General features: G+C 44.4%; 1 protein-coding gene across 11 annotated transcripts in view; it reads left to right on the top strand.

Moving 5' to 3' along the window:
• ERG (ETS transcription factor ERG) overlaps positions 1 to 13,842 on the top strand; it is a 253,890-nt gene that overhangs the window by 231,374 nt on the left and 8,674 nt on the right. For 8 of the 11 annotated variants that reach the window (XM_033132075.1, XM_033132066.1, XM_033132123.1 and 5 more), the window contains 6 exons: positions 377 to 580; positions 1,460 to 1,540; positions 3,521 to 3,592; positions 10,468 to 10,536; positions 11,160 to 11,216; positions 11,769 to 11,816. In XM_033132075.1, coding sequence (XP_032987966.1) covers positions 377 to 580; positions 1,460 to 1,540; positions 3,521 to 3,592; positions 10,468 to 10,536; positions 11,160 to 11,216; positions 11,769 to 11,816 — 531 coding nt within the window. The remainder of the gene's footprint in view (positions 1 to 376; positions 581 to 1,459; positions 1,541 to 3,520; positions 3,593 to 10,467; positions 10,537 to 11,159; positions 11,217 to 11,768; positions 11,817 to 13,842) is intronic. The other 3 variants (XM_033132115.1, XM_033132105.1, XM_033132164.1) reach the window with 3 other exon arrangements.

Raw genomic sequence — 13,842 nt, 5'->3', positions numbered from 1 at the left:
TTTGTATTCATTTTTAAGTGAACACATTAAAGTGAAAATAAACGGGGGGGGGGAATGAATACCCTCCCAACCCTACAGGAAACTTTAGGCTACGTGTATCTGAGCAACAGAGGGGTTGGTGGGGTGAAGAATCCTAAACTTCCAGAACAATTCATTTCAAAGACAATGGTACGTGTGTGAGTCACTCGGTGTTTCTGTCTTTCCCCCAAGCCTTTGCCTTGGACCTGTCACTGAGCCTGGTTTGTGGCTGTGCTTCCGGAAGAGCGGAGGGCTGCTCTGGAAAGCTGTGGCCGGTGGGAAGTCCCACCCGGGGGCTGATTCTGTTCCAGAAATTTGTCCTCAGGAGTTGACCGGATATGTTTCCATCCCCTTTCAGATCCTACACTATGGAGTACAGACCACGTCCGGCAGTGGCTGGAGTGGGCAGTGAAAGAATACGGCCTTCCAGACGTCGACATCTTACTGTTCCAGAATATCGATGGGAAGGAGTTGTGCAAGATGACCAAAGACGACTTTCAGAGGCTCACCCCAAGCTACAACGCTGACATCCTTCTCTCGCATCTCCACTACCTCAGAGAGAGTAAGATGGTCCCCACTCAGGACACAGCTCCCTGGCGTGACCGTTCTTGTAAACTTAAGCAGCAGAGGGTTCAGTCCAGTTTGCCGACAGCATCTTTCTGCCCTAACCCAGTTCCCTCTCAGGATCTGAGCAAACTCGACACCTAGAAGGTGACGACTTAGGTGAACACGTGGTGAGAAATAGCGCTTTTGCAAGATGCCGAAAAGTCACCTTAGCATTCGGCTGCCTCCTCCAGGGTCCCCTCCACAGAGATGACACGTCAAAGGGAAAGAAAGCTTTATCTGGTCACACATTATTTCGTCTTCATGGTGCCCCAAATGAAATAGAAACACTATGGAAAGGTTCCCCCTGGGTGGGGAGTATGGGTTCATCTTCCCTAAAGTTAAACCAAGTCCCCTTCACATCCCACTCGAACACGAAATGAGGGACGTCTTCACTTGGTCTCGTGAGATGTAGCTTAACCTGACAGAATGGGAATGGCACACTGGCGACGAGAGGCATGAATCCACATAGTCTGCTGCATGCTTTCATTGTTCAAACGTCAAGCATGGTCAGAAGGAGAAAGACATAGTGCGACAATGGGGAGGTGGAAACTCTCTGGTGTAAATGCTTTGCCTGGCATCCCAACCACTTACCCCCTAATTAAATACGGGTCCCCATCTAGGTTTTAACATGCTAACAAGTAGCAGGGCCATGGGGAAATTTCCAAGTGGCCCATGTAATACTAGGGTGGGCGTGGGGGGATGTCTTTCTTTCTTCTTTTTTCTTCTCTCTCTCTCTCTCTCTCTCTCGCTCTCTCTTTTTCTCTCTCTCTCTTTTTAAGGAAGGTAATCCTCTCTTTTTTTTCATTTTGATGTTGCTGTTTGTTTTGTTTTGTAGCTCCTCTTCCACATTTGACTTCAGATGATGTTGATAAAGCCTTACAAAACTCTCCGCGGTTAATGCATGCTAGAAACACAGGTAATGCTGGCCCTGCCCCTTTCCCCAGGACAAGCTTAGGGTCTTGTCGCAGATTGCATGCTTTACAGGTGGGACGTGGGACGGTCAGTCCGTTAGGAAGGCAGAACACGGAGATGAGCCTTTCAGGGAGGGCTTCTTCGTACACGGGAGGCTCTGTGCTGAGGTACCACCGCCTAAAGGCAGGGGGCGCCCTTTGGTTTCTGCACCTCTTCCGTTCTGCTTGACAATCGAAGGATTTCTTTTAACCAGATGCACAGAATTAGCCTTTAGCTGCAGCCTCAGCTCACATTTGCTGGATTGCAATCTGCTGCTATTCGTCCCCAGATTTGTGCTATGCTGACCATAGAAACTAAAAGCATGTTTGCTATACAAGGGCCCTTTGGCATTCTCCTTTTCTTTTCTTTCTCTCTCTCTCTCTCTCTCTTTTTTTTTTCATTTTTATTTTTAAAGGAATGTTGACTAGGACAGCAGGAGTTTTATTGTTTTCCTTTTTGGTAAAGTGCTAGGCCACTTGACTTGCCCTGACTTTAATTTTGTCCCCCAGACTTTGTACATTTGCAAAAAGGCAATCAGAGGGAACGCTGGTTACTATTTGTGAGCTTTTGTTGAAAGGGAAACGACGTTATAATTTTGGAGTGTATGAAATGAGTTACTAACCAAATACCTGCTATTCCATCTCTAACCATGGATTCCACATTTGAGTTTTTTGTTTACTTTTTGCCTGAGCCTAGAGTCTTAACATAGTGCTTCATCCTGGCTAACTTGCTCCCTTCCCTCATAGCAGAGGCTGAGAGTAGAGACTGGGCTTTCTTCGGAGGAATATGCTTGTGGTTGGTGTCCATTTCCTCCCTCCATGACAGAGACAGGCTGCTCTCCCTACTTCTCAGCCTGCAGGGACCCTATGTCACCACCCAGGCTAGGGACAAAGCCATCAAGTGCTGGCAAGCCATAGATTACCCCCTTGTAAGCAAGCAAGCCAACTCATGGTCGGCCCTCACATAGAAATACAGCAATGTTCCAAATCCTTGCCATTGCATTTTAAAATGAATGGTGTGAGTGAGTCCAGGTTTGACTATTACAATGAAATTCCTAGTTGATCTTGGTCCTCAGTCTTCAGAACACTGTGCTTTTAATCTAAAGTAAAAAAAAAAAAAAGAAAGAAAGAAAAAGAAAAACAACTTTGAGTCGTAGTATATTTTTTCAATGTAAGCCACATGCATTCGTCTGTTAATGACCTTGTGGCCAGAAATAACAAATAGCTTAGACAAAGTAATTTCCCCCTCTTAGGAAACACCTTTGAGCGACACATGTTTTCTGATAATTTCACGGTCATTAAAAAAAATGTTAACAGTGAGCGAAAGTTTCGAGAAAGCTCTGATTTCATTATTTTTGTTATTGTTAAACATAGAAGCAATCGAAGAACAGGACAGCCAATTCCAAATGGACTAAATTGCGAAAAGGGAAAATTTTTCTACTAACACATGATCGTTGATTGAGAGAGAGAAAGGGAAAACAGCCATTTGACTAGAGAAGTGGATTAATTTTTAATAAGATCCATATACTCTTTGGCAAAATATTATAACTCTTTGGTACTACTTTCCAAGGGCTCTGTAAAATGTTTTACAGGTTTTTCATGCAATTTCAAAATTAAAACACACACCATAGAATTTTTTAAATAAAATGAGATTGCTGGGGGTGGGAGTGGGGGCACAAAGATGGGCTTCAGCAAGAAGCTTGAAAATCAGAGCCTGGGACACCTCATAACCAATGGGGTTCATTCGAGTTTCATGTCCGCCTCCATCTTCAGAATCTGTTTCTGACCCGTGTATTGTCCATTCCTCCAGAATCTGGTATGGCAGGTTCCAGGAGGTCGCTTCCCTCTGTCGTCATGGGGCCAAGTAGATTGGGCACCGCTGCTGAGATGGGCCGACAGCCTCAACAAAAGACCTTCACTTGTTTTGTCTTTCCTTTTGTCTGCAGGGGGTGCAGCTTTTATTTTCCCAAATACTTCAGTATATCCTGAAGCTACGCAAAGAATTACAACTAGGCCAGGTACGAAAACACCCCTGTGCGATCTGTTCCCAGGACGGCCCGTGAGATCCGTGACCTAAGTCACATGATAAAGAGAGCTGATCCTGGATCGAAGCAAGTCCTAACCAGCCTTATTCTGCCTCTGTGGGTTTGGGGCCTAAAGTCAGTCAGACCAGACCGTTGCACTGAATGATCACACTCACAGTCCCTGAATTGCAGAATTAAAAGCCGACCAGCCCCTTAGCTAGCTGCTCTGAAAGTCAGATGGGCAAAGGTGGCATCCTGGATGCCGGCAATCAGGAATCTGTCCGTTTTTGAGTTAATCAAAGGACTTACATGTCATCTAGCCCTTCTCAGGGGAACAGCAGAAAGCAAGAGGGGTCCCCATAACACTTGCAGCCCTTTGTCAGTCGCTCAGAGCAGAAGCGTGCAGTAGATAATAACTACCTCCAACTCTTACTTTATGTCTTTCCCGATGATTTAAATAGGTAATTCATTTTCATGTCATTCACCCAAAAAATAAATATTTATCAAGTGTCTACCAGTGCCAAGCACGATGTTAGATACTGGGAATAGAAAGCTGAACCAGACTTCAGAAAGCCTCCTGATTTCAGAAAGCTGGCCTATGCATTCCTCAGATGTCCATGGAGCGTGCCCTCTGTACCCACTGCAGAGGCTACAATGGGCACAAGCTCCCAGGCCCACATAGAGGTTGAATCTAAAGTTTTGGTGGTTTCAGTAGAGCCAGAGACACTCACACCCATAAATATGTAACCTTAGAGGCAGCGACCGAGAGCCAGAGACATGTGGATGTTTAACCAAAAGTGCTGATTTTACAGAGGCTACAGGAGCAGGAAGGGGGAGAAGCTCACCCCTCCATGAATAGAGGAAGGACGTTTTCTAGAGGAAGGGTGGTACATCCAAAGCGGAGCAGATGTTAGCCCGGTGGAGAAGGTGAAGGAGGAGGAAAGGCATTTCAGGCACGGGGCAGCAGCATGCCTTATACACCTAACTTCTCTCCAGACTTACAGCAACCCCATAAGCTAGATATTGTGCCAGCCCCATAACTGAGGAAATGGTGCAGGGTGGCGGGATGGTTTTCCCATATCCATACATGTATCTGGAATGTATTTCTTCTTAGAGCCAGCCTCCTGCCCTTTGACCTCCACACATGTCCACGCTCCACAGTCTCAGTTGGAACTGGTCCAAGGCACGAAACTTGGTGCTGCTGTTTCTTTCCAGTGAGAAAGACTGGGGGCCTGTGAGCTACATTGCATGAGTAAAGACACTTCTCAGCGCTGTTCTCACTTGGTTGTGCTCTATTACTGCCAGAGTGACTTCTCTAACCCCAGAGAAGACGTTTGCTCCCCTGTTCCTGAGGAGTGTGGTGCAACTCAGGCATGTTGTCTTAGCCAGAGTGCTTCACTAGCTCTGGCATGGGAGAGATTTCACAGGCCATTTCACCTTGGTCAAGACCCAGGGTCCAGCATAAACTAAACTGGCCCTACAGAAACCCACCATGTGTATTGAGAATGGAAGATAGAAATGCACATTTTACTCTAGCTCTAGAGAGTTCTGAGTTTACCACTAGTGAACGCATGCTGGGGAAAGACACAGGGAGTCTAGGAAAATCACAATGATTTTGTGAGCATTTTAAAAACATTTCCATCCTTACGTAAAAAAAATTAACTAAAGTAAAAGCTACCTGTAAAACATTTAGTCAGGGTTTGTTAGTTGGAAGCTCTCTCATAAATGTCTGACTACATTACAAAAGCCAGGGACTGGGAGATGGTGTGGAGCTGTGTCCAAAGACACAGCCTTGCCCGAGTGAGTTGGTACTACCCCCCGGTCAGAGCAGACAGCTGGCTGCTTGTGGCTACACGGATAGAACAATGGATCCTGGAACGACTTTCTTTCCATAGGTTAGGATATGATGGAACTGGAATATGTGGCCCATCCAGGTACATGGGGCGGAGTGTGGCTGGGAGGGTGATGGCTGGGATGTGCCAGCCAAGGAAAAGGCAAGGGTGGCAATCTCAAATGCAGCTCACATGGCTCTGACAGTGTTCTTCCGTGGATTCCTCATTTGAGTGAGACCTGGAGGAGATCACACTTCTACATCTCTATGTATCTGAGACTCAATTTGTGTCAAAAGTACCTGTTTTGATGATTGCTACTGGGATGATGAAAGAGGATACAAATACTGGAATCTGAGCTGTAAAGAATTTAAACCAGACTGAACATGCCAAAGAACTACTTGCTGTAAGCCAGACTCAGGGATTTGACCTTGGAGAAGAGAATTATTTATATACATTGGGTGGAGCAGTGATCAACCTGGAAGGAATGGTCTTGTGAGTGTGACAGCCTGTCATAGTGCAAATGGAGATCTTTGGGATGGTTCAGGGAGCATGGGTGTTGCAAAGCTGATTCCCATGGCTGCATGAGTCATTGAGTGGGAGGGAGTCGCTGGGAATCCGTGTCCCTGTGGTCAGTGGGCTCCTGACTGCTTTCAGGAGAGGTGATTGTTGACTCTTTCTTTGGGAGAGGTCTTTGAGCCTTTGGGGTAGAGACCCAAGTTCATGTCCGCTGCACTTGTGGTTGGCTGTGTCATGATCTTCATGTCCACTCCATTTCTCTACTCCCACATCCATGGAAACAGAGGACTCCTTCCACCTACCTGTGCCATTCTGCTACACCCTGCTTCCTAGTGCTCCCTTACGTCCCTTCCTACCTTGAGTAACCCATCCCTGGGCTGTTCCCCACACCCCCCCCTCAAACAAACATCTACCTTTTTCTCTTTTTGTGGCTGAACTCCCCAAGTGGACCATTTATTCAAGGGTCTCCTTTTTTATGGTATCTCATGTTTCTCATGTCAGGTATTACTACCAGAAGCCCTTCCCCCATTGTCCTCGTAAGCACCTTCCTCCTGTACTGACACATGCTGGGAGCCATGGCCCCTTGAGGTCTCAAGTGGCATAAATAGAGACAGGTCTGACTCACAGAAACTTGCAAGCTGGTTTTTGACTTTGTGCTGTGCCATCCCGCCTGGCATTTTAGGAGTGGTTTATGTGTAAGCTTGAGTGTGTGCCAAGGAGGACTCCTATAACCCCGTCCTCTTCTATGTCACCATGGCAACCCATGCATCATGATACCCATCTAGGATGTTATCAAAAAAGACTGGAGAGTTGAATCGGCAAGTGCAGCCTTGACTTTCACTTTTCAGCTGCTATTCTTCAAGGGTTTCTTGGAATCTTAAACTATTCTTCCTTTGGCGTTCGCCACTTAGAGCCACTTCTCATCACCAGTCCTATGAGACAGTGCAGCTGCCCCTCAGGGAGGTACTGTCTAAAGCCTGTGTCTTAGCAAATGGCTAAACATACAGTCTTTGCTCTCCCCTTAGCTGTACTATCACCACAAAGCCCGGCAGACCTAGGCGACAAGGGACTGCAATGTGCCCCCAGATCTCCATGTCTTTGGCAGAGGATTTTAGAAGACTGGGAAAATGAGAGAGAGCAGCTTAACCATGTTGGGTTGACTCTAACCCTTCCTCCCGTAAGAGCGGCTTTATAGGTTTGCTCTGGGCAATAGCTCTTGGTCTTTCTGTCTGTGCCATTAGCATCTGAGTTCCTTGAGTGCAGGCAAGTCTCGTCCTTCCCCATTCCGACCAGCCAGGGGCCTCCAGAGTTGGTTTGCAAATGTGGTGTGGATCCTGCAGAATGAGGGTGACTCTCATGTTATTCAAATTCGGCCCTTTAAAAAAATGAAGTGGGTAGGTGAACTTCAAGGGGGCTAGAGGGCTGTTCTTCAGTAAACTTGACAAGGGAGAATGTAAAATGTGGTGAACTTAACTCTGCAAGGATGTTGTCTTGATTCATTGATGTTTAGGGAGGGAGACTGGTGGGGCGGGGAAGACCCATTCAGAATCAGGAACGGACCTGAGCCCCCAGGAAAGAAACAAAGGAGCTGGCACGGAGGAGCCAACACCAGTTAAACTCCCTATTTGTAGCTTCGTGTTTACTGGCCTGGGTCCTGGCGTAGAGATACTCCCATGTAACCCTAAGCTGCCCGTGAAATGGTTTTTATATAGTTCAGTTTTAAATCACGGTCTTAATGGGAAAAATAGCAGGATCAATGCCAGAAATCCGCCTTCCCCAACACAGGAGCTCCTGCCAAGTGTATGAGTTAATTACCTTGAAGATCAAGGTTAAAGAGAAATGGAGAGTGGATTGAAATGACCACTGAAGATTGAATGTGGAATGTGTCCTTATTAGGAGTCCTCTGATTACTACCAATAAGGGACAAGTAGCAAATGTTCAGGGAGGACTCAGTTTTCAAGCAGCCAAAGAGGAGAACTACACTGGCTCTGTGGAGAGGTGGAGTAGCTAGCTGCTGCTGAGGTCACCGCTCGTTGTCTCCCATCTCCGCAAGGCTGAGCTCAACACCTCCCACGTCACATCCTACAGGAGGGGGCTGGGTGCCCACAGCATGTGATCCGCAGCTGATAAGGAAGCACTGGACCAGAATTTCATGAACGAAAACAAAAGCCCGCTTATCTTCCATGGCAATATGTTTATGAACATGTTAGTCATTGTTCACATAAACATCTCAAATTCTTGGCTGAAACTCAGACTTGGTGTTATTTAGGTCCTGACTTATTTTCAAGAGAGGATGGGACATGGATGGTTATACACCCTAAGAAGGATTTTATGAGCAAAGAGTTTCAAAATGTTTTTCCATTAGTAGTTTGGTGTTTAATTTTTTCCAGTCACATTTCATGAGCAATTCGTTTTTATGTTTAAAATAGTAGCGAACTAACCTACTGACACTTGCTGTTAATTCCATTAGCATTCTTATATGTCAGGTAAAACCATTCAATCTAGAATTCTTTCCACACATTTATTTATTTGTATCGATACACTCAGATAATATTTCTGAAATCATTAGGAACACTGATTCCTAGAAAAGAGCAATGGAAAATTATGTAGAACAGGACTTTCTCAAATGTCAGGTGCACCCGGGTCCCCTGGGGTCTTGTTAAAAATGCAGATTGTGACTTAGTAGGTCTGCAGTGAGAGTCTGACTTCCTAACAAGTTCCCGGGTGCTGCCAGTACTGCTGTCTAAGGACCACACTTGGAGAAACAAGGCTCTAGAACATATTTCTGTGTTATCTTGCTTTTTCATTTGGTGAACAGTCCCTTGTTGAGCTGCCTGTCTTTTTCTGAATTAGGCTGGATGCTGTTACGATCACCTTGCTAGTAGATTTTTCGTTCTGAGACTATTCTCACCTTGAATCTCTGGCTAACTAGTTTTAGACAAAAAGGCAACTGGATGAGAATCCATATGCAGAGCGCTCACAGAAACTTAAGTTGAAATTTCATTGTAAATTGACGGCGGCCGCTGATTGAATTCCCACATGCACCCCCAACGCCAGCAAAGAAAGACTGAGGACCTGGGTGGGAAAGACTGACAGCCCAAAAATGCCAGCTGACAGGGAGTGGTGAGCAACAGCAGAGTTTGAAAAGAAAAATTATCTAACGCAACCAAAGCTCTGCAGGGTAGGGTTTCACCGACCACACTCATCGTGGTGCTGTAGCCAAACAGACCAAATAAATTACGGCAGTTCTGTGTTGAATTTCACGTTGTCTTTCATTGCTATTCTCTTTGGGATATGAAAATAAGAAGAGACACATCTTTTGCAGCGTAGTCCAACTTTTTGAAGACTGACCCACCAATTTGCCAATTTTAAATAAGGTTAAATGATCTGTTTAAAGAGAAGCTTAAAACGGATTATGTTGCCCTGCTCTCCAAGTGCGATTTTGTAGCCATCTCCAGGTGTCTGGCAGCAGAATACCTGTTGAAGTATCTGTCTGTGGCTTTCAGTTGGCCCAGAATGACACGTGGCATTGAACACTGACTTGAACATTCAATCCAAGAAGACATAGTTTTGAAATGGTTCCATAATAAGACTGCAGGTAGACCTAGCTGTGTGTATGCCCAGTTCAAGCATGCATAAAATGTTTCTGGAATATCTTTCTGAAAGAAACTTAAAATGACTTAGAGGCTTCATAATCATTAATAGAACTCGCACTGAGGATGAAGAAGTAGTTACTAAATTTGCATATGCAAAGTGTATAGTAAAGATTTATGGGACAAGTGATAGAACATTAGAAATAAAAATAAATTATTGGCCTATACTTAAGCTCTTATGGTCATTGCTAGCGTGTTGTGGAGGCATCACTGTTTCAGTCTTGCAATTTATTTCATGCAATTTACTTTAGAGAAATTCTACATTCAATTAGAGAAGAAGACATAGTAGACCTTTGCATAGGAAAAGTAGACAGTTTAAGACTGATTTAACATAAATGGATGAGATTTGAAAGGGAAAGCAAGGAGGGGTTGAGAGAGGCAGCTGACATATAAGAGGACATTGTTTCCAAGGAAGAAAAAGAAAAAGGAGCATGAATGTCATTTGGTGGGTAGAGGGGCAGACCTCAAGCAAGAACTGGTTGATTCCTCAGAGGTGTGGGCTCTGTGTTGGATGTGTCATGAGGATAATAAAGGGATGGATGTAGGTCAGTCCCCGTTGGATAAAGGACAAACTAGATTGTAAGAACCTTTCAGGATGGTCAGGACTTATGGTTGTAGGAAATTAGAAGAGTCAGCAAGCTCTGGGAGAATCTGTCAATGAGAGTTTTCAGTTAATGGGGAAAATGTTAGAGCAATAAAATATATACAATTGTAGTTTGTAAATAAAACCCAAGTCTAGTGGAATACAAGTTGAAATTTTATTTGGGTTACTGGATATATATTCCAATAAAGACAAAACCTAAAGCGTAAAATGTCTATTATAAAAATTACATTATTGATCTTTTAGTCAATTTATTTGTCTTTACAGATTTACCTTATGAACCACCCAGGAGATCAGCCTGGACCGGTCACGGCCACCCCACCCCCCAGTCGAAAGGTACAGTGTTGGCTGCCCCTGCCTTGATTCTGCATGTCACAAGACAGTGGATAACTGTTGATGGAGTAAATGATAATTTCTGTAGCTAATCTATGCTTGTTCAACATTTGTCCCATTGGTGACAAAGCACAGCTGATCGTGAAATGCAATGATTCTTTCTCTATTGGGTTATACCCACTTCCATAACAAAAAGAAATGACTGACGTAATATATTTCAACATGGACAAGTGCATGTCTCATGGAATATTTGAGTACAGATTAGATGCTGGGTGATTTGCTAACCTTGGCCATCTTTATAAGGATCCCTTGCTTTATTTTATTTTCCTGGTAGTGTCCCCTTAGTCATTTTAGACTGTGATTCCTTTTCATCTGTTTTGTAAGCCATCGCAAATTCTCTCTCTCTCTCTCTCTCTCTCTCTCTCTCTCTCTCTCTCTCTCTCTCTCTTTTTGTTTTGGAAAAGGGGGTACAAATACATTTCAAAAATAATTTAAAGTGTTCTTGTTTTTGCTGCAATGTTGACGTTTGGTTAAGACTACGTTACTAGCCAAGATGAGACACAGCATCAAAGACTAGTGGCCAAATATGTTTTAGCTCATTGTCTCTTTCACCTTTGGATTTTCAGCTGCTCAACCATCTCCTTCCACAGTGCCCAAAACTGAAGACCAGCGTCCTCAGTTAGGTATGTTCCGGGGAACTCCTCAGTGGCCATTACAGAAGAAATGGGTTTGGCAGCGTATTTCTAAAATGTGTTGTTTTCTAAATGAAATGAATGTTGCTTTGTCTTCATTATGGTGGCTTCGTATATGAAATGGGGACCAAATTATCAGCCTACCCAATTAGGATGACTTGAAATTTTGTTACAACGTTTCCAAAATCTATACAATAAATATGGAAAGTGCGCTGAGCGTCACAGCCAACGTGGCGCTGGGGCTCCCTGGGGACTTCAAACACATTTGTCCTACTTATGTTCTGGCATGGGGAGAGCACTGGGCTGGGTGTCGGGAATCCCAGGCCACATCTGACCTCGGCCACCAACGAGGAGGCGTTTGGCAAGAAACGTCTCAGCGATCTCATGTGATGTCTCTCACAGAAAGTGGTGCTAGTGATTTTGGTGTGGAGGACATTTTCATCTCTGACACCTGGAAACACAAGTGGGCCAGCATGACGCAGGTATAGCATATGCCGAGTCAAGACGGTATCTTTGCGAGTTGACTCTTTTCTTTTTCTCTAGATCCTTATCAGATTCTTGGACCGACGAGTAGCCGCCTTGCAAACCCAGGTGAGACACTGCTGCTGATTCTGCTCTTGCAGAGCTACCTTTTTGTCAGTGGCTATTTTGAAAGATAAATTTGCATTGGTGAGAAATCCCTTCAGTGGAACATACTTCAGCTTTAAGTGTCACTGGATAATTTGCCTAAGTGGAAAAAAAAAGGGGGTTGGGTTATAAATTAAGATTTTAGCTTCAGCAGAAAGCATTCTTGCCTAATCCCAGGTGTATGAGTGTCCTAGGGTCGCTATAACAAAGTACCACAGACAGGGCTTAGACAACAGACATTTATTATCTCTGGAGGATGGAAGTCCAAAATCAAGGTGTCAAGGGCTGGCAGGATTGGTTCCTTCTGAGGGCCGTGAAGGAAGGATCTGTCCCACACCTCTTTCCTTGGCTTGTCGATGGTCATCTTCTGCCTGTGTCCCTTCACCTTGTCAGCCCTCTGTATGTGTCTCTGTGTCCAAATTCGCCTTTTTATAATGATGTCAATCGTGTTGGATCCCGACCCACTCTAATAACCTCACTGTAGCTTGATTACTTCTAGAAAGATCCTATTTCCAAATAAGGTCACGTTCTGAGGTCCTGGGGGTTAGGACTCCAACAGGTGAATTTGGGGGTGGTGGGGACACAATCCAACCCATCTTATAAACAGATAAAACAATATTTTACAAAGGAGAACACTAATTAAAACCATAAGATTTTAAATTTAGGATTATCTTCAATGAATGATCTCTTTTCTCAACTTAGACACTAGAAGAGAGTGCCAGTCCTTAATTGGCCCATTTGTAACCTGTACCTTGCTGAGCTTTGTCACCTGACATCACATTTCAGTGCCAACTGAATTGTTTTATTTGTTTGTATTCAGATCAGCTTCAGAAATCCATAGTACATGCTACGTATTCTCAACAGCAAATTCAAATGCCAAGATGTCACGGGCATCTTGCAAGTACAAGCTGGAATGTATATTTCCCAAATGCTGAGGCCAAAATAGGGTTGGAAACAGAAAAATTCAGATTCAACCAGCATACGTCCCCACAGGGAATCTATACCTTGAGAACATGAAATGTTATTATTGAACGTCCGCCCTCTTGGACATTATATTTTAGTTAATGTTAACGAATTCAACAAATATTCTTTAAGCATCTGAGCAGTTAGAAAGGCCTGTTTTGTTTGCTGCTCTACCACAGGGCCTAGACCAGATGCTCAGAAATTACTTGTTGGATAAATAGATGCAAGGAATACCGAGATACCATCCTTGACCTTCAAGGAGCTTATATTCTGGTGGAGGAATGGACCCAGGTAATTACCTTGATGTCCAAACCATGGAGCCTCAGGCTGTGTCCTCTTATGAGACCACCTGGGTCTAGGGTTCCTTCTCATGCCTGCGGTCAGCTTTCCATTTGCAACGGCCCCCAGAATCATTCAAATAAAAATGATGACTGTGTTTTAAGACGATGATTATTAGTCATGCTTCAGGAAGACTGCTCTGGCAGCAGTGTTCGGAGTAGATTAGAAAGAGGAAAAGGATGGAATCTGAAACACGGGGAAAGTTAACATAATGTGAGATAACATTCAAATCACTCCCAACCCCATATAAGGCCTGAGCAAGCACTTATGTTGGTGGCCCTGTCTCATAGAAGCCCTAGTTGGTCATTGTCTTTGCCCTACAGAACAGGAATCCGAGGTCCAGAGAAATTAGGTAACTTTTCCTGGGTCACACAGCCAAAAAGAAGGGAGGCCAGATTTGAACCCTGACTCTCTGTCTGCAAAGTCTGTTTTCATTTTCTTCCCCTAAGTTGTTTCTGAGTAAGCATGGGGGAAGAGGGAGTTTTTGGAGAAAGGGGCCCAAGAGAAAAGAAAGGAAGGATTGCCACTCAGTTTAACAACTGTTTAGGTGCACAGGATGGGTCTGAGATCAGGGATGAAGGGGAGGAAAGCGTCAAGTGTGCCAAACAAGACCAAAGTAGCTTTTACACTCACACAAGTCGGCCAAATGAACTATGTCTATGCATGTTGTCACAGCTCAAAGGTGTGG

This window comes from Rhinolophus ferrumequinum, chromosome 2, assembly GCF_004115265.2.
Source record: "Rhinolophus ferrumequinum isolate MPI-CBG mRhiFer1 chromosome 2, mRhiFer1_v1.p, whole genome shotgun sequence".
Taxonomy (NCBI): Eukaryota; Metazoa; Chordata; class Mammalia; order Chiroptera; family Rhinolophidae; genus Rhinolophus; species Rhinolophus ferrumequinum.
Note: the sequence above shows the minus strand (reverse complement) of the source record. Positions and strands in the feature narration are given on the sequence as shown.